Consider the following 19,206-nt stretch of genomic DNA (forward strand, 5'->3'; position numbering starts at 1 on the left):
TACAACAATATAAATATATTTATATACTCCTCTACATTGAAATATTTTTTTGTTTTCTCTACATCCAACATAAGAGAAGAGACAAAGTCCTTTGCATGTATATAAAAATATATATTGTGCTACAAGGTTTAGCATAGGCATATCTGTTTCATCTCAATGAGACCTTTTATCTGATATCCTTAGTTCTTACATAGCTATAGTGCTTCATGCATTGTCTGTTGTGACTGCAGTTTTAAAATGTACGTTAGGGAGCTGCATACTTCCACAGTGGGTAAAGAGGCCTGTAGACCACACTGCATGTTTCTGGCAAACTCTGTTACGTCCTATCTTCTTATGTTGACAAACATGTATATTGGAAAATTACTTTGGACAGCCTCATGACAAATACTGTCACTTGCAGGCCAAGCAGTGAGCTACATCCTCGCTTCTTATGCGTGCCTTCTGCTAAACACTTCACAGTGCATGCTGGGTGATCATGGCTACTTTTACACTCATAAATATGCTTGTGTGTGAGATACCACATGGTGCACAAAGAGGCATTCCATAACAACCTCTCATCCTAATAATGCTCATTTAAGTGCTTCTTTATTGTTTTTATTCACTTGTTAGGTAATTTATATTCACTAGTCCTTTTTTAGTGTTACTGAAGGTACTGTGGCGCAGTTTGTCTAATGAAACTCTGATGCTAGCTATTTCTGAGAGCACCATTTCAAAGAAGTCATATTTTTCTACAACATCCACATTTTCAGACTGCAAGGCCCGAGGTGCTATACTGATTTTTCTAATACTTTGTATGGAATCACTGTAAAGACAACAAAACTGTGTTCTTCACTTTCATTTTTAAGGCTTGTTTCTAGAGTTCCATCATTATATATGCTCATAAACTATTAGGTGGACAAGAAATTTTACAATGTTAAAAAGTACTTATTAAATTGAATTTGTGTACCCAATTCTTTTCAATCAGTGGTATTAGAGAATGTAATTAATATGGCTACTTCTTAGGGAATATGTAGCATGGAAAGTATTTGATGTGTATATTACACACATTCAAACTGTACACAGTGTAATCCTACAGGGTCATATAACACAAAATTCAGTTCAGTTTTTATGGTTAGTTTATGAGTTTCTTTTCAAAGTAAGTGTGATATATAGTACTATATGCATTTTTGGACAGACTCCGTAGTAGCTTGATACCAAAGTACTGAAGTCCTTTATCAAGTATTGTCTGTCAGAAGGATAATCTTCATACCTTGTTCTTCCTTTGTGTCTTGTGGGTGTGTAAACTAGCATTGGTAATCCACTCTGAACTATCTTTTGTGTTTTTTTGGTATATACAAGGGTAAGTCAATTATTATCTGAAATTTAGATATGATGACACATGCTTTGTTTATTTGTTGTTATATCTTTGCAATTTTCAAGCTGCTAGGTCGGTTTTGTTATCACTGCCGTGCTGTTAATCATGGCTGCTCTGCTGTTAATTTGCACCAAAGAAGAGCAACGTTCAGTGATCCATTTTTGTGGTCCGAAGGTGTATCAGGGGCCGAAATTCATTGGAGACTTTTAGTACAGTATGGAAACAGTGTTTTGGAACAACGAAGTCTCTAGGAATGGATTGAAAAATTGCAAAATGACTGCACAAGTGTTATGCATGATGAAGGAGCCGAATGACTGTTTACCGACACAAATGAAGAAACCATTGAACGTTCACATGAAATGCTTCTCTTAGACAGACTATTAACTATTAATGAAGTGGTACATTGTCTGCAGATTAGTCACAGTTCTGCATAGGAAATATCCACAACAGACTTGGGTTTCATAAAGGTTATGCAAGATGAGTCCCAAAATAACTCACACAGTTTCATAAACAAATGCACTTGGACATCTGCAAAAAACATTTGGATCGCTATGGTAATGAAGGGTACCACTTCTTAGACAGAATCATTACTGGTGACAAAACATGGATCCATAATTACTAGCTGAAGAGTAAACGGCAGAGTATGGAATGGAAACATCCAAATTTGCCATGTAAGAAAAAGTTCAAAACCCAACCGTCTGCAGGAAAACTGATGCTTACAATTTTTTTGGATGCACAAGGTCCAGTACTGGAAGATTATGGGGAAAGGGGCACAACAATAAACAGTGTACATTACAGTGAGATGCTTACTTCCAGCCTGCAATTCGAAGAAAATGCCAAGGATTGCTGTCAAAAGGTGTTGTGTGGTTGTACGACATTGCCTCCCTGCATGTTGATGCCCACAGTACTTAAACGCTCCAGAAACTCAAATTTGAAGTACTGGATCCTCCTTCACATAGTCCTGATCTTGCCCATTCTGACTATCATTTGTTTGGTCCACTCAAACAGAGAATTAAGAAGCCATCAATTTGCCTCAAACTAACCAGTGAAATATGCAGTGCATTCCTGTCTCGCAGCTCAACAGACAACCTTCTTTTATGAGGGCATCAGGAACATTGTACAACGATGGACCAAGTTTGTTGAAACACAAGGAGACTATGTCGAAAAATGATGTTCTTGTAAGTTTCCTATTTGATTACAATAAAATTTTATACTACTTTGTGGATAATAATTGACTTGTTTCAGAAGCCCTTCTTCTTAAAATGATCCTAACTGTGTACTGTTTTTCATCCCATTGTGAACACATTTTTTGTTTCCTGAATGTTGAGTTTCCTTCACTGTCATTCCATACTGCAGACATACAGAGTTATTCTAAATGATGGACCCATTTTCAAAAATTCATATGTATTCATGTAGAAATCCAAAATGAACAACCTTTATACCAATGAAAAGAGGAAGTTTCAAAGTTTTTGCCATGCAGTGGTGTGTTTGTGGTGATGGTTTTAGAAGCGGCCAGTAGAGTTTGCCCAGGAATAGGGCCATCATTCCATTTCACTGTCAGCTGTGAGTGAGACATCAACTGTGGAGCACAAGGTTACCTGCATTCTTGAGTTCACGAAAAGTGAATGGAAAATTGCAGTGCAGCAGGCATTTTGTACCAAATTCAGTATCCTACCACCAACTTGCAAAAGAATTAGCCATTGGTTTAAGGAATTTAAACAGTCTGGGAGTGTGTGCAAAGGAAAAATCACAGGCTGACCATGTGTGTCAGAGGGTTATCTCTGATGGATTCAAGAAAGTTTTGTGTGCAGTCACAGTAAGTCTACCAATGAAGCCAGTCAAGAATTAGGAATACCCCAACCAACTGTATGGAAAGTTCTGATATGGCATTTTCTGTACAAACCCTATCAATTACAACTTGTGCATGCTCCAAACCCCAATGACAAAGAGAAGCATCTTGCATTTTGTGGTTATATGCTAGCAAAGATGGAGGATGACGCATTTCTACAACATGTAATTTTTAGCGATGTAGCAACTTTCCACCTTAGTAGAAAAGTCAACAGACACAATGTTCACATATGAGGTTTGTAAAATCCACATTCACCATTGCAACATGAAAAGACTCACTGAAGATCAACATGTTCTGTACCGTATCCCGTACAATGGTTTATGGACCATTTTCCTCTGTGGAAAGAACTGTAATGAATCACATACCTGGACATGTTGGAACAGTGGCTGCTCCCTCAAATTATGTAAGATTCCCAGGACTTCATTTTCCAACAGGATGGAGCTCCGCTCCATTGGCACTGTTATGTGCGAGGCCTTGTGAATGACTCCCTTCCTCAGCAGTGGATCAGTCGCAGGGGACTTGAGGACCTGCCTTTACACTTCTGACCACCAAGATTTCCTGACCTCTCACCCTATGACTTTTTCTTATTGGGTTATGTGAAGGAAGCTGTTTACATCCTGCCTCTAGCAACTACTCTGCATGCTCTGCAGAACCAGATCACTGCTGCCATGCTCTCAATAACAGCAGATACCCTTTCACTTGTGTGGGACAAGTTTGCCTACCACATCAATGTTTGCCATGCAGCCAACGGTGGCCACATTGAACATTTATAACATTTATGACATTTCTAAATTTTAAATAATCATTAAACCTAGTGAATTACAAATTATTAAATTTCTTAAATTGATATCAAACATTATGAAAGGAAACTTTGAAACTTCATTTTTTCATTGGTATAGAGCTTTTTCATTTTGCATTTGTATTTGAATAAATACAAAATTTTGAAAATGGGTCCATCATTTAGAATAACCCTGTATGTTCAAATAATGAATATGGTGTTCTTGACCTGTACTATGGCATGAAATGTAACTAAATTTGGAAGGACAATGATGAATCACTTTACAAGGGCTACAAAGCAGGAATTGCAAAAGTGTATCCAGAAGGAAGTAAACAATAGTTAAATGGTGAAAGTAATATCATTTTCACGATTCTACAAGACTGTGGCTTCTAAGAATTAAAAAAATGATGTAGTCAATGTCTTCTGAGAACTGCATTAAAGTTTTCTTGGCCTGCTTTCCACTGGTCTTATGGATTTTCTTAAGATACAAATTTCATTCCAGTCTCTGGAGGACATATGCAGAATTTGTAGTTTGAACATAATTCTGATTCACATCATGCCCGCATCTCATGGTCGTGCGGTAGCGTTCTCGCTTCCCACACCCGGGTTCCCGGGTTCGATTCCCGGCGGGGTCAGGGATTTTCTTTGCCTCGTGATGGCTGGGTGTTGTGTGCTGTCCTTAGGTTAGTTAGGTTTAAGTAGTTCTAAGTTCTAGGGGACTTATGACCACAGCAGTTGAGTCCCATAGTGCTCAGAGCCATTTGAACCATTTTTCACATCATGGCTTGTTACTAACTGATGTTTGATGCTGTGCACCTTGATGCGGGACATGATGTAACTTTTTTTTTAATTCCCCAGTGCAGTTTGATCAGTGTTGATTACAGTCAACAGTACTGAAATCATTCATTGTTGGATTACAAGCCACTGGCACATTTTATATTCATATTCAAGAGCCATGTATCATTGAGATCTCTTCCTCTTTCAGACTTAAATTATTGACATGTGTAGCAGCCTGTGTCACCTCTCTCTACAACCTATAATAATACATCCATTTCCTGCCATGTATGTCGCCAGTCTTTATCAGATGAACATCAAGTAAATTGTTACTCTTTGTATTTTATGTAACAAACTGCTTGTAAACCCCTTACATGGTCCCCAGTCTGCTATTAGTTCATTCCTTTCCTGTAAGTTTGCTATTCATGTCAATGCTCTCCCACCTTGTTTAGGTCTCCTGCAGTTTCCACACTTCTTCCCTACATGTCAGCAAGTCTTACCATCAAACAGTTTTTCAACTCTATTGCTATCCCATTCCTGATTCACATTGTATATGGATCTTAAGGCTTAATAAGCCTATGACACAACTTCAATAGGGGATGGTATGTACCCAGAGGTGCAGGTGACAAGTCTTTTCCCTGTGTCTTCCACAGAGAAATGAAAAGGATTATGAACAGCAATGAGATAAAGATGAATTAGGATACTGCATTCACTGGATGGGGAGCAGAATGCTAGCTTTTTTTGGAGGGTGTGGATGGAGGGGGAATTCAGTGTTTTGAGTAGAATAGCTTTCAACTCAGAGAAAGACGAAAGTTAGCCACAGTTCCAGAAAAAGGATTTTATTGAGTTCATTCAGTGATATTGAATGGTGGTAGGAGATCAGTCCCTTGACCAGTTTGTGTCAGTAATTGGTATCTTAGTACTACAAGAAGAAACAGTGCCTTGAGACAAAAAGTGGACTTGCAGTATGCATTCATTCATATAATTAAAAATTCCAATTATTCATATGTTCAAAATAGTGTTTATAAATACTATTGTACTAAAAACAAAACTTTTGTATGAAACAGTTGTAAATTCCAATACATGCTGTGATGTGTAGACTTTTTTTTAAAGAAAAAACTAGTGCTGTGAAATAAGAAATGTCTACTGACTGATTTAAGTAGTGATGTGTCAGCATAAAGTTAAGTTAATGGAATGTGCTTCATGGGATTTGAGTATATATGAACCAAAATTTCTCATCTGTCAGTTAAAAGATGTTGAAGATTGTAATTTTTATTGTGGTGACATACATGTGCAAGACAAAATTCTATGGTCTGGATCTTTTGTCATCAAAACATCTCCAAAAACAGCACAGAAGACAAACTAAGTGCAGTCATTTAAAGTACTATTCTTAATAAATCGGTCCCAAAAAACAGGTATCCAATGGATTGAAGTTTTAGTTTAAGAAAATAAACTTGACTTAAATGGTTCATTGTAAATGGATTCTAGTATACATATTAGTTACATCTAAAGGCTATATAATAGACAAAACATTTGTAATACCTTTCTTCAATGTTATAACAATTAAAGCACAGCTTATATACATTTTCGATTATGACCAGTTTAGGGGGGGAGGAGAAAACAGAGAGGAACCAGATTTAAAAGGAAATTTTTAATTAATTTTCACTAATGAAAACAAGCTCTTATTTTAAAGGTTTTGAAAATTCATTACCTGAAGCTCTTGAACAAGAATTTGTTCATTTATTTAGACCAACTGTCTGAACTATGTATGTGTAATTTTTCACTGTGCTCACCTTAATAAATACATACAACATTTCAGTTCAGTATTATGACAGAAAGTGGAGTATATAATGATTACAATTATGAACCACAAAGATACACTTGGAAATATGTGAGGAAAGAGAGAGACTGGAGAAATAGACCCACATAACCACTGAGTTTCATAAGTTCTGTTCTATTGCTGTTTTTCCATTTTCACCGCACAATGATTTCATTACCTCACACAGCAGAAAATGGGAACCTATTTAATATTTCAATCACTGACCTAGTGCATGCTGCAGGCCCATCTGAAAAGAAGCTTTTAGAATTACTACCTTATTGAACAGCAAACTATGTCAATAATTTCTTTGGTTGAATATGTAATAGTGATGATTTGTACTTCCATCCTCATCATGTTTTGTAACCATGAGACTCTTTTTTCATAGGTTTCATATGCATTTGTGAGAACCACCATTTGATATTCTGGAAAGTTTTAAAATAGCAGGAATTGACAAAATAAATGTTGTTTTCATAGAAGACATTAGGTAATGCTGAAAAACTGAGGTGAAGCCTCTTGTAGCATATAAGCTTCAAGAGAATTTATAATTGCACTCAGTTTGATGAACTTCTGTGACAGTGTTAATAATGTGTGACAAAGTGGCATCAGTAATTATTTCATAAAATTTGCTTTTTCATTCAAATCAAGACTGATTTCAGACCCATATCTCTTGTACAGATTGCTACATTCTTATATTATTAAATATGGGTACAGTGCATGTGTTACTAATGGCATGTCATCTGCTGTTCTGCTGTTTAGGAGATAGTTTTATCATTAGAGGTCCTTTCAATGGATAAAAATTGGTGAAACTGATTATAAAGCCACTCTTTCTTTATGTGTCTCTCATATTAATAATTTACAGACAAGAAAATTTATTACCCTATTGTAAATAATAAACACTCCAGATTTTGACTCTACAGTCCTACTTTGCTTGCTCAACTTTATTCAAAACATAAGTTACATTAGAACATAGTGCCCAAATAGTATTAAACAGTGACATTGTGTTGTACAAAACTGAGAGGACAGTCAGGAAAATTTACAACAATTGCCCTGTCATATTTCAATATGATGAAATATAACTCATAACTGTAAAAATATGCATAACAATTTGTATGTGCCTTCTGCATCCAGGGATCATCTGAAGATGAATGTCTACCAATGGCTGTGGAAAATACAACTGCTTACCATCAGAGGAAAGTTATCACACCAGTAAATAATGGAGGCCAATGTTCTCAGGTAACGTAGCAATAATGTTATAATCAACTTTTGAAGTATTGTGCACAGAATTACTCAGAAAAGAAGCAGTTTTGTAAGAGATATCTAATATAAGAATACTAATTTCCATAATATTGGAAGTATATTTATTGGGCAAAATATTTTGTATTAACTACAATAGTTATAAATATAATGGAAGTATATGTTTTAACATGATTACCACAAACAGCATATACACCTTTAGGAAGTTTTATAGTTGTGATTCGTCATTCAGTGGATGCACATCACTCAAGAAATGTTTCCAGTTATGTTTTGTATCTTTCATAACACAGTTCAGCACTTCTTTCTGTCAGCAGAAATCTACAATATACATCTCTTCTGAAACTGGAACTATGTGCTGAGGAAAATTCACATAAGACCTTGAAGAGAGCAGAAAAGGCCAAACCACATCAGGCTAATTAGATTGAAATTTACTGCATTTTGGGGCCATTGTAGATTTGGTTTTCCTTGTGGAAGGCAGGGATGCCAATGTAGTCATAAGGACAATATGCACAAATCTTTGTATATCCATTCTTCTAGCACAGGGTAACCACACCTGTTGATGTGCACATCATGTGTATTCCCACCATGTGATCCACATCAGTTCAGAGCATAATATGGGCTGTGTCAGTGTGAGTGGGTCGGTGCAAAGTGGAGAGCAGAGGTCAGTCTGTTTATTGCCCTAGCTGGCCACCCAAGTCACCTGATCTTTCAGTGTGCAATTACTTTGTGTGAGGAGCCCTCAAGTCTAAGGTGTATTACTACAAACCTCATAGTCTTCAAGAACTACAGCAAAACATTTCAGATGAGACTGCAGCAATTCTAGTAGTCCGCCCTCAGCTACTTCGTGACTAGGGCCGAGAAGTGTCAAGAGATGAATGGTGGTCACATTCAGCATCTGGTATAGTCAGGTTAGTAGTGTATTTCCTTTCTTCTGCTATGTTTCTTCATATCCTGGAACTTTGTTCTCTGGGTCACTTTTATTTTTATTTGATCCACCCTGCAGATGGTTACATGGACTTTGACGGTCCAGTGCAAAATGAAAATGAAAACACCTGCTGCTGTCTTTTTTGCATTTTATTTATTTATGCTACCAGTTTCAGTGTTTGATTACATCATCTTCAGACACCTTGACAACTGTAAACTGGGGGAATCCAGTCTCATGTGCAGTCAAAACATGAGCCAATATGAAATAACTCTTGTCCGTAGATCACTGGTTTACATGACACTGTCACTTCATTCATCAACTGAGTCATTGGTCTAATGGGACAGTGATATTGGTTGCATGAATAAATTAAATGCAAGAAAGACAGCTGCAGCTGTTTTAATTTTCATTTGATATGCAAAAATTGTTTTTGAGTGTTGTGCAGTGAGCTATTTAATTGGTAAATTTTCAAATTTACTCTATTAACAAAGACACTTGAACTGCAGTCACAAACAAATTACACAAATGATGACACATTATGTGCAAGACAACAACTGTTATACTCACCTGTGCCATACACCAAATACTGCACAAGACTGTCATGCTGTACTGCCACTGTTGAGGAAACAATTAATCAGTTTTGTGATCATGTGGGCACCATAGATTGGGAAAAACTAAACAGTAAATAATTTTCATACTATTTTCAAATAGTCACAATTACATAAATATTTCCTTCCATCACATGCCACTAGGCCCATCGGTTGAAGTGTCCATGCCAGGGGGCCGAGGTTTGATTCCCATCTGGTTTGGAGACTGTCTCCACTTAGGGACTGGGTGTTTGTGTTGTCTTCATCATCATCATTTCATCCTGATCAATGTGCAAGTTTCTGAAGTGGCATCACCTCAAAAGACTTGCACCAGGCAATCAAGTTCTGCCTGCCACGAGGCTCTCACCACATGACATTTTGTTTCATTTTCATCAGTAGAAGTGGGCTTCTGAATCTGTGTTTGAAAAATGAATTCAGATGAACCAGATATTTGATAACTTCAGCTACTCTTAATTTCGCAATTTCATTTTGTTGACATATGTTCCAGAATTTATGAAAACTGTCTCATCTGCATAAACCACTGTTTACGTGGCATGTTACTGGGTGTTATAAATGTGTAAGATAAGGGATCAATGAGTGGAGCACATTAACACATAACACAGTAACACATAATAGGAAACAGCATTCACACTAGCTTTTGGGCAGTAGCTCCTTTTCCAGCAGTAGTACGCCCATCCACACACACAGACACCCAAATGCACACTCCCATTGTCACTGTAATTTTATAAACAACAGTGGCCCTGATCTTTGGGGAACACCTTGAGTATTATTTAGAAACTCTAAATTGTAGTTTACAGACAGTTTCAAGTTACAGAGATATAATTAAATAGGAGAGAGATCTCCAAGTCTCTAATGCATCATGGTTTTTCCAGTAATAGTTTATTGTTTACAGAATCACATGCCTTATGCGGATCAACCAGTATGTCTTCAGCAGATAACTATAATTCAGAGTAGGTTTGCATAAAACAGCACTGACTGTTGGCATCTGGACCTTAAATCATGTAGAGACTTAGTTATGATATTATTATTTGACAAATGCATGCATATTTGCTATTGTGTATAGTATTCAATTATTTGGAAATACTGGGACCAGAAAAACTACAAAATAATTTTTAATACAGCATCTGGTGCACTTCATAGAAAGGGAAATAAACACTGTCTTTTCTCACACATTCTATAAATTGACAATTAACAAAATCCAGTCTCTTAATGATAATGTATATTTATACTTCTTTCCAGGTAAAATTTTTAGTAATTTTGCAAATTTTTGGACTTCTTATTTATAGGAGTTGGGGAACTGGGGCTTACAGAAATAACAAACAAAAGATTAAGATCATCTGGAGTATAATTAACATTGTTTGTAGGTTTTTCACAGTTCTTATATCTACCTAATAGAGCTTAACGATTGTCCATGCAGTCATATACTTATTATGGGAGTTTTAAATGTAGCATAATTTCCTATGGATAATCTAAGTTTTCATGTGTATTTCCTTTTGAGGCCAATATAAGCTGCTTTATCTACTGTCCACTCCCAGCTTAATTATGACAGATAATAAATAACAATATCAATTTCTGATAATAAGGTACAAACCAAATACATAAAGTTCTGTGTTCATGTCTACTTACCATACTTGTACTATATTTTATAATTATATGACAGGAGGCATTTCTAAGAGAGCACTGATAAATTTATTGAAGGCATCCTCTATATTTTTGGAAGCACTTTTTTTTCAAGTTATTCATTCATTCTTTTATTGTTGTTTAGAGCAATATTGGATACATCAATATATATTTACAATTTCAGGGTAAAATACAGTTTGATCAATTGTAACAATTACAATAGAGACACATATAATGAATGAAAACACAGACAAAACAGAACTTTATTAATAATTTAAATGGCTATTTATAGGCATCCAATTTCACTTTCTGCTGCAATCTGTGAGTGTTGATCAAACACAAAAAATGACCTGTCTAACTGACACAGTATGTGGACATTGGTTTAGTAGGGGAAGATGGGGTAAAGTGGCCACTCTGAGGGAAACTGAATTTTCATCAAACTGTGGTTATTGATAAAAACTTTGCACTTACTCATTTTCACTTTACACCTTATAAGATATCACACCAAATATTTTGCAGTGAAAAAGAAAAAAATATATAGAAACTATATACATTTTTATGAAGGCTTATATAGTGACAATTTTTCCCAACCGCAGCAGATAGTGTGCCCAGTGTCATCACAATAGGGTCCCACATTTGTTGTTCTTATTTTGAGACATATATTCTAGGCATCTTTATGCTGTAGTACCTGCAAAAATATCACGTGGCTACAGCAGACCATTTTCAACTGAATTTTTGTATTAGGCCAAACGTAACAGGACAGAGATGGGTTTAAATAATATAAATTAATTAATTCTAAACTGTCACAAAGAAATAGAATGAGGAATGATATCCTTGTATACAAAATAATTTGGAAATCAAACTGATATACAGTATTTTGTGTGCTTTATGGAAGCAGTGACAATATCATGAAAAGGAAAGATTGTTACTCATGATATACATTTGTTGACCAAAACACATTGTTTGATATTGTAGAACAGTATTACTCTATGTATATTTGAGGTAACAAGAATAATACAAATGACTTACCTTATGTTGAACAACAGATGTTTCAAGATTTTAAACTGTTTGAATTTGATTTTGCACTTGGTGATAGCCTTCCAATATTGTTTTCTCTCTGTCTCCCTCCCCCCCCCCCCCCACTCCCCCCCCCCTCTCTTTTTTTGTGATGAAGCTTAAAAAAAGAAAAAAAAAAGAAAAGAAAATTAAAGAAAGAGGTCATATGTTAGGCTATCACTGAAAAAGTCCCACTATATTATAATACAATATCCTTACTAGATAGTATTAATGGAGTACATCAAGTATGTTCAAAGGAGGGCAGCACATTTTGTATTATTGAGAAATAGGGGAGTGAATGTCATGGACATGATACAGGAGTTGGGGTGAACATGGTTAAAACAAGGCATTTCTCATTGCAGTGGAATCTTCTCATGAAGTTTCAATCACCAACTTTCTCCACCGAATGTGAAAATATTTTGCTGATGACAATCTACATAGGGAGAAATGATCATCATAATAAAATAAGGGAAATCAAAGCTCACATAAAAAGATATAGATGTTCATTTTTTCTGTGCACTGTTCAAGAGTATAATAACAGAGAATTATTGTGAAGTTGGTTCAATGAATCCTTTGCTGGGCACTTATGTGTGATTTGCAGAGTGTCCATGAAGAAATAAATATAGATATAGATAACAAATGTTGATAAATTAGTCAGTAACACATCTTTAATACAGTATCTACATAAATTATATGGGACATTTTCTTCATTAAAAATTCACTACTGCTTACTTTTTAATAGGTCTTTGAACATAATATTCGCAACTCATAAACCTGTCTACTGTTAACCCCAGAAAATGTTTGGTCTCAATTTGTGTTATCAGTGGATCCCTAAGCCTAACATTTAGTGTGTCTTCATTTGTTATTCTCTTTGGAAGTACTTTCATGTAGGTTAGTTTCTTTTTGGATTTATAAATGGTTTGAACTTAAATATTCATTTATTGTTTCTGTGTGAGTGAGAGTTCTTATTTGTAAATCATTTCTTGAGCTACTGTTTACAATGGGTGGTGTATCGTCTGCATATATGATTACAGTTTGTTTTACTGATGCTGCCATTAACACTCACATACAGCTAAAACAGAACTGGACTGAGTGTTGAGCCTCGTGCTATACTGTATTTTACTACTTGAAAATCACAATAAAAAGTGTCACCTTGCATTTTAATTCTACACTTTGTTCTTGTTTTACAAATAATTTTATTAGACTGACTACTTTCCCCTTATTGCATGTCTACACACTTTATGTAAACGTTGAGTGTAATAGTGTGGCATACAAGGTGAATGGTTTCTTATTGATCCAAGACTGCACTGCAAACTTATTTATTTTCTTTTAATTTTCTGATTATATGTGCCATGAAATTTTCTGCTGCTGTTTTTAAATCCATCCTTTTTTTCAAACATGATATTTTATTGCCCTATGAATTTTGTAATGCTATTTTTTTTATAGCTGTTGCTACAGTTTTTAGTGAGATGGGTCTAATCATTATATGTCTTCCTCTCTGTCATTACCCTTATAAAATAGTGCTATTTTAATCTTTATGAGACATATTAGGAGCAGACACTTTTCCATTAGCAAGTTTACTAGGAACATGAGTGGCTTTGTTAAAATCTGTGAGTAGTGTTTTAGTACTTTTTTCAGATATTCCATCTGTTCCGTCTGTATTTTTGTTTTGCAGTGATCTTATTGTATTTGTAACTTCTGTTTCATCTTATCAAAAAAAAAAAAAAAAAAAATTTTGTTACTTGTGGAAAACCTGTACTCTTTTTAGCCAGTGCTTAATTTTGTTTCATCAATTTCTGAACTATGTTTACATAAAAGTGGTTTAAAGTGGGACACACTTCATGTGGGTCAGTTAGTTATTTCCTCAGTGCAGGAAGTACTATATTCCCACTTTTTGCCTTATTTGATCCATTTCTGTTTGTATTTGTTTAATCAGAATGTCTTAAAATATTTAATGAAGTTCCAATTTTATGTTTATAGTATCTGGATTTTGATTCCATTATCATTCTGCTATATTCTTTCCTCTTATGTCTGTACATCTCAGAGTCTGTTTGATTATTACATTTCCATCATCTTTCATACACATCTGTGTGGTGACTTCCGGTTGAAATGAAAGATTTCCAGCTTTCTTCCAAACCATTGTATCATTGTTATATACAGCCATTAAGTTCTCTGATCTGGGTAGCGTTTCCGGTATGATGAGATGAGCAGGGTGCTCTGAAATGACTGTGTTAATTATGTGTACATTCAGTTTAGTTAAAGGTTTGTTTGTAAAGTGATCTAAATTATTGTGTTTGATGATTCACTCCTCCTTGTTGGGCTATCTACATGCAGTGTCCGTTTTGTAAAGCTGCTCTGTTTAAGTGTCTTTATATTTAAGTCTCCAGCAATGATTAAGTATTGGAAGTCATTAATATCTTTATCAAATAACACTTCAAGTTATGTTATGGAATATTTTATCCTATATATTGTATAGTGATGTATCCTTAAAAACTGAGATTTACCCCCTGAAAAATTGTTTAAGTTGTTGCTGCTTCAAAATACACTTCTGAACAGTTTGTAGTTGGCCACTGAACAGACTCACTTATACTGCTAGCCACATGCAATGCTACCCTGTCACCTTTATGATTAGTTCTGCAAAAATATGACATTCTGTTATAACCATGTAAATTCTACATCTTTATTTCATTTTCAGCCAGTACATGCTCCATCAATATGAAACTATTTGGTAACTCAGCAGCAAGTAACACTTCTATCTCCTCTGCTTCTTCATACATAGTGATCATCCTTATGAAATATTTGGAAATCAAAATTTGTTTCAGTTTCTTTTATATGTTCCATTTGGTCTTCTTTTTGACCTGTGGATATTAGAATTTCTACCCCCTCAGTTGTGCAGCTTACATGTTCCTTAGGGCCCTTTCGTTTTATGACATGGTACCTACTGCTTTTGACAGTAAAAAAGTTCTTCAGGTGGCATCCCATGTACAGCATTATTCCAGTTTAGGACATTTGGTTTCTCCTTAAAGCTTTTAATTCTCTTTATCATTTAGTAGCTTAGCTTATTCAAGATCTTCGTACTCTTCCTGTGAATCATTATTTGTTAGTTATATACATATACTTACTGGTCTGACAGGTAGTTCAGGTAGTATCATTTACATACATTTTCAACAAAATTGTCAAAGCAGGAAAGATACATTGCAGGACTAATGGACACCAATGAGATTATGAAATCTCCTATCTGAATTTATTAGCAAGCTGTAAGCCCAAGAATTTATCCCTGTCAACTTATACTGTCTACTTGTTGTCATGTTGTAGGCATATGCTGATGGAAACCCTCATACAAGTGCTAAACTGCATATAGTGCACTTTCTCAAAGTTTAGTGACAAAGAATTGGCCAGGAACCATTTATCAATGTCCATGAAAGTTTCATTAACAAATATTTTTAAGACTATATCTGGTTTGCTATTTATTGCAATGTTTGTATCATTTTGAAACAAAACAAACTTGGCATATCATAATGTTACAGATGACAAGTCATTGACATTCAGGGTGTTACAAAAAGGTGCGGCCAAACTTTCAGGAAACATTCCTCACACACAAATAAAGAAAAGATGTTATGTGGACATGTGTCCGGAAACGCTTAATTTCCATGTTGGAGCTCATTTTAGTTTCGTCATGTACTGTACCTCCTCGATACACCCCCAGTTGGCCCAATTGAAGGAAGGTATTGTTGACTTCGGTGCTTGTGTTGACATGCGACTCATTTCTGTGAACGTTTGGGCAAGCATTGTTGGTGATGTCTTGATTGGGCCCCATGTTCTTCCACCTACGCTCAATGGAGCACGTTATCATGATTTCATACAGGATACTCTACCTGTGCTGCTAGAACATGTGCCTTCCCAAGTATGACACAACATGTGGTTCATGCACGATGGAGCTCCTGCACATTTCAGTCGAAGTGTTCGTATGCTTCTCAACAACAGATCCGTTGACCGATGGATTGGTAGAGGCAGACCAATTCCATGGCCTCCACGCTCTCCTAACCTCAACCCTCTTGACTTTAATTTATGGGAGCATTTGAAAGCTCTTGGCTACGCAACCCCGGTACCAAATGTAGAGACTCTTTGTGCTCGTATTGTGGATGGCTGTGATACAATATGCCATTCTCCAGGGCTGCATCAGCGCATCAGAGATTCCATGCGATGGAGGGTGGATGCATGTATCCTCGCTAACGGAGGACATTTTGAACATTTTCCTGTAACAAAGTGTTTGAAGTCACGCTGGTACATTCTGTTGCTGTGTGTTTCCATTCCATGATTAATCTGATTTGAAGAGAAGTAATAAAATAAGCTCTAACATGGAAAGTAAGCATTTCCGGACACATGTCCACATAACATATTTTCTTCCTTCGTGTGTGAGGAATGTTTCCTGAAAGTTTGGCCGTACCTTTTTGTAACACCCTGTATACAACAAAAAGTAAGGGATAAGATGGAACATTGTGGAAACCATATGTAATTAGTTGCAGCTGGATAGTGCCTATTAGTTTCATGCAATTCTGTTTCCCATTGGCATCCTTTGTTTCATGCCAGAGATACATGAGTTGAACCAATTTGCAGCATTTCCTGTTACACCATAATATTCTAATTTACATAAAAGGATATTGTGATTCTCACAGTCAAATACATTTGACAGATCATAAAATATTCCAGTAACCTGTAATTTTTTGACTGATAAATTAAGTACATTACTGCTGTATGTGTAGATAGCACTCTTAGAACCCTTTAAAAACATGAACTGTGACACTAACAATATATTATTTGTTGTCAGGTAGTTAAGAAGCTAGTTGGCTATTACACTTTCTAAAATTTTCAAGAATGCTGGCAAAATTGAAATTGGGTGGGAATTTGTCAATACTTCTTTATCTCCTTTCTTAACCAAAGACTTAACTTCAGAATATTTCAGTCACTCAGGAAATGTTTCATTAATAAATGACAGGCTGCACAGAAAATGTAAAGTCCACATTGGAACATCAACAATATTGTGAATATTATGAAAAGGATAGATTTCTACTCACCATAAGAATGACACATTGAGTTGCAGACAGGCACAACAAAAAGACTGTTACGCTTTGAGCTTTCAGCCAAAACATTCTTCAGAAAGTAAAAGGAAAAAACACAACTTTCACAGAAGTAAGCACACTTCATGCACACATGACTGCTATGTCCAGCCACTCTGGGCAAAATACAGCTGTGTTGAATGGAAGCAGCTGTCTGGAAGGGGCAGTGAAGGGGGGAGGGGGGAGGGGCGTTAAAGGGTATGAGGGTAGAGAATTCAGCACTACATGGTGGAGTGTGCAAGGACTAAATGGTTTCAGGACAAAGCTACCAGGCACAGCATCTTGAGGCTGTTGTGGAGGGAGGGGGGCAGGGAGCAGAAAAGGATAGCAGCAGAGAAGGGGAGAAGGCTGGTGGGTGTGTTGGTGGAGAGTGGTGTATAATGAGGTTGAGAGGGCATGTACTGGGAAGGGATATGATAGAAGGGGAGTAAACTGATGGGTAGAGGGTGTAGGGATAGTAGGTTATACCGTAGGTTGAGGTAGCGATGATTTTAGGAGCAGAGAATGTCTTGTAAGAATAACTCCCATCTCTGCACTTCAGAAAAGCTGGTGGTGGTGAGGATCCAGATGGTATGGGTTATGAAGCAACAACTGTAATCAGGCAAATTATGTTCAGCTGAATGTCGTGCCACTGGGTGGTCCACTTTGTGCTCGAGAACAGTTTGGCAATGGCCATTCATCCTGGTGGACGGTTGATTGGTAGTCATATCAATATAAAAAGCTGTTCAACAGTTGTAGCAGAACTGGTATATGACATGGCTGCTTCCACAGGTGGCCCAGACTCCTGTCACTGGCTTATCGTACTGCATCACAAGCCGGACCACCTGTGAAAGCAGCCATGTCATGTGTACATACATACTCCACAAGCCATTGTACAGAGCACAGCAGAAGATACCTTGTTGCATTACTAGTCTTTTCCTTTCCTGTTCCACTTGCACATAAACTGAGGGAAAAATAACTATCTACATGTTTCCATTTGAGCCCTAATTTCTTGTATCTTATCTTTGTGGTCCTTATATGAAATATATGTTGGCAGCAATAGAATGGTTCTGCAGTCAGCTTCAGATGCTCGTTCTCTAAATTTTCTCAGTAGTGTTGATTGAAAAGAATGTTGCCTTCCCTCCTGGGATTTCCATTTAAGTTCCAAAAGCATCTCTGTAATACTAGCGTGTTGTTGGAATTCACTGGTAATGAATCTTGCAGCCTACCTCTGAATTGCGTTGATGTCATTCTTTAATCTGTCCTGGCACAGATCCCAAGCACTCGAGCATTACTCAAGAATAGGTGGCAATAGGATCCTATATGTGGCCTTCTGTACATATGAACCTCACTTTCCTAAAATTCTGCCAATAAACTGAAGTCGACCATTCATCCTCCCTACCACAATCCTCACATGCTCATTCCATTTCATATTGCTTTGCATCATTACTCCCAGATTTTAGACAATGCAGCTATATCCAGAAGGAGACTAATAATGCAGTATCTGAACATTAAGGGTTTGGTTTTTCTACATATCTGCATTAACTTAAATTTTTCCACATTTACAGCCAGCTGCCATTCATCACACCAACTAGAAATTTTGCCTAAATCATCTTGTATCCTTCTACAGCCTACAGTCACTCAACAGTTACCTTCCTGTACACCACACCAGAATCAGCAAACAGCTGCAGATTGCTACCCTCACCATGCACCAGATTATTTATGTATATAGAAAAGAATAGCAACCCTATCACACTTCCCTGGGGTGCTCCTGACAATATACTTGTCTCTAATGAACACTTACAATTGATAACAACATACTGGGCTCTGTTGCTTAAGAAGTCTTCACGCCACTCACATATCTGGGAACATATTCCATATGCTCATACCTTCATTCGCAGCCTGTAGTGGGGTATCGTATCAAATGACTTTGGAAAATCTGGACTCTGCCTGTTGCCCTTCATCCATTGTTCACACTACGTAATGTGAGAAAAGGGCAAGCTGAGTTTCACACAGCTGATGCTTTCTGAAACCATACTGATTTGTGGACATAAACTTCTTGGTCTCAAATAAATT

At 36.5% G+C, this 19,206-nt stretch overlaps 1 protein-coding gene across 1 annotated transcript in view; it reads left to right on the forward strand.

The window, feature by feature from the left end:
• Positions 1–19,206, forward strand: part of LOC126183377 (protein unc-79 homolog) — an 852,060-nt gene that overhangs the window by 472,581 nt on the left and 360,273 nt on the right. The window contains 1 exon segment of the mRNA XM_049925310.1: positions 7,703–7,807. Within this exon segment, the coding sequence (XP_049781267.1) occupies positions 7,703–7,807 (105 nt within the window).

The sequence above is a fragment of the Schistocerca cancellata genome, chromosome 4, assembly GCF_023864275.1.
Source record: "Schistocerca cancellata isolate TAMUIC-IGC-003103 chromosome 4, iqSchCanc2.1, whole genome shotgun sequence".
NCBI classification, from domain to species: Eukaryota; Metazoa; Arthropoda; class Insecta; order Orthoptera; family Acrididae; genus Schistocerca; species Schistocerca cancellata.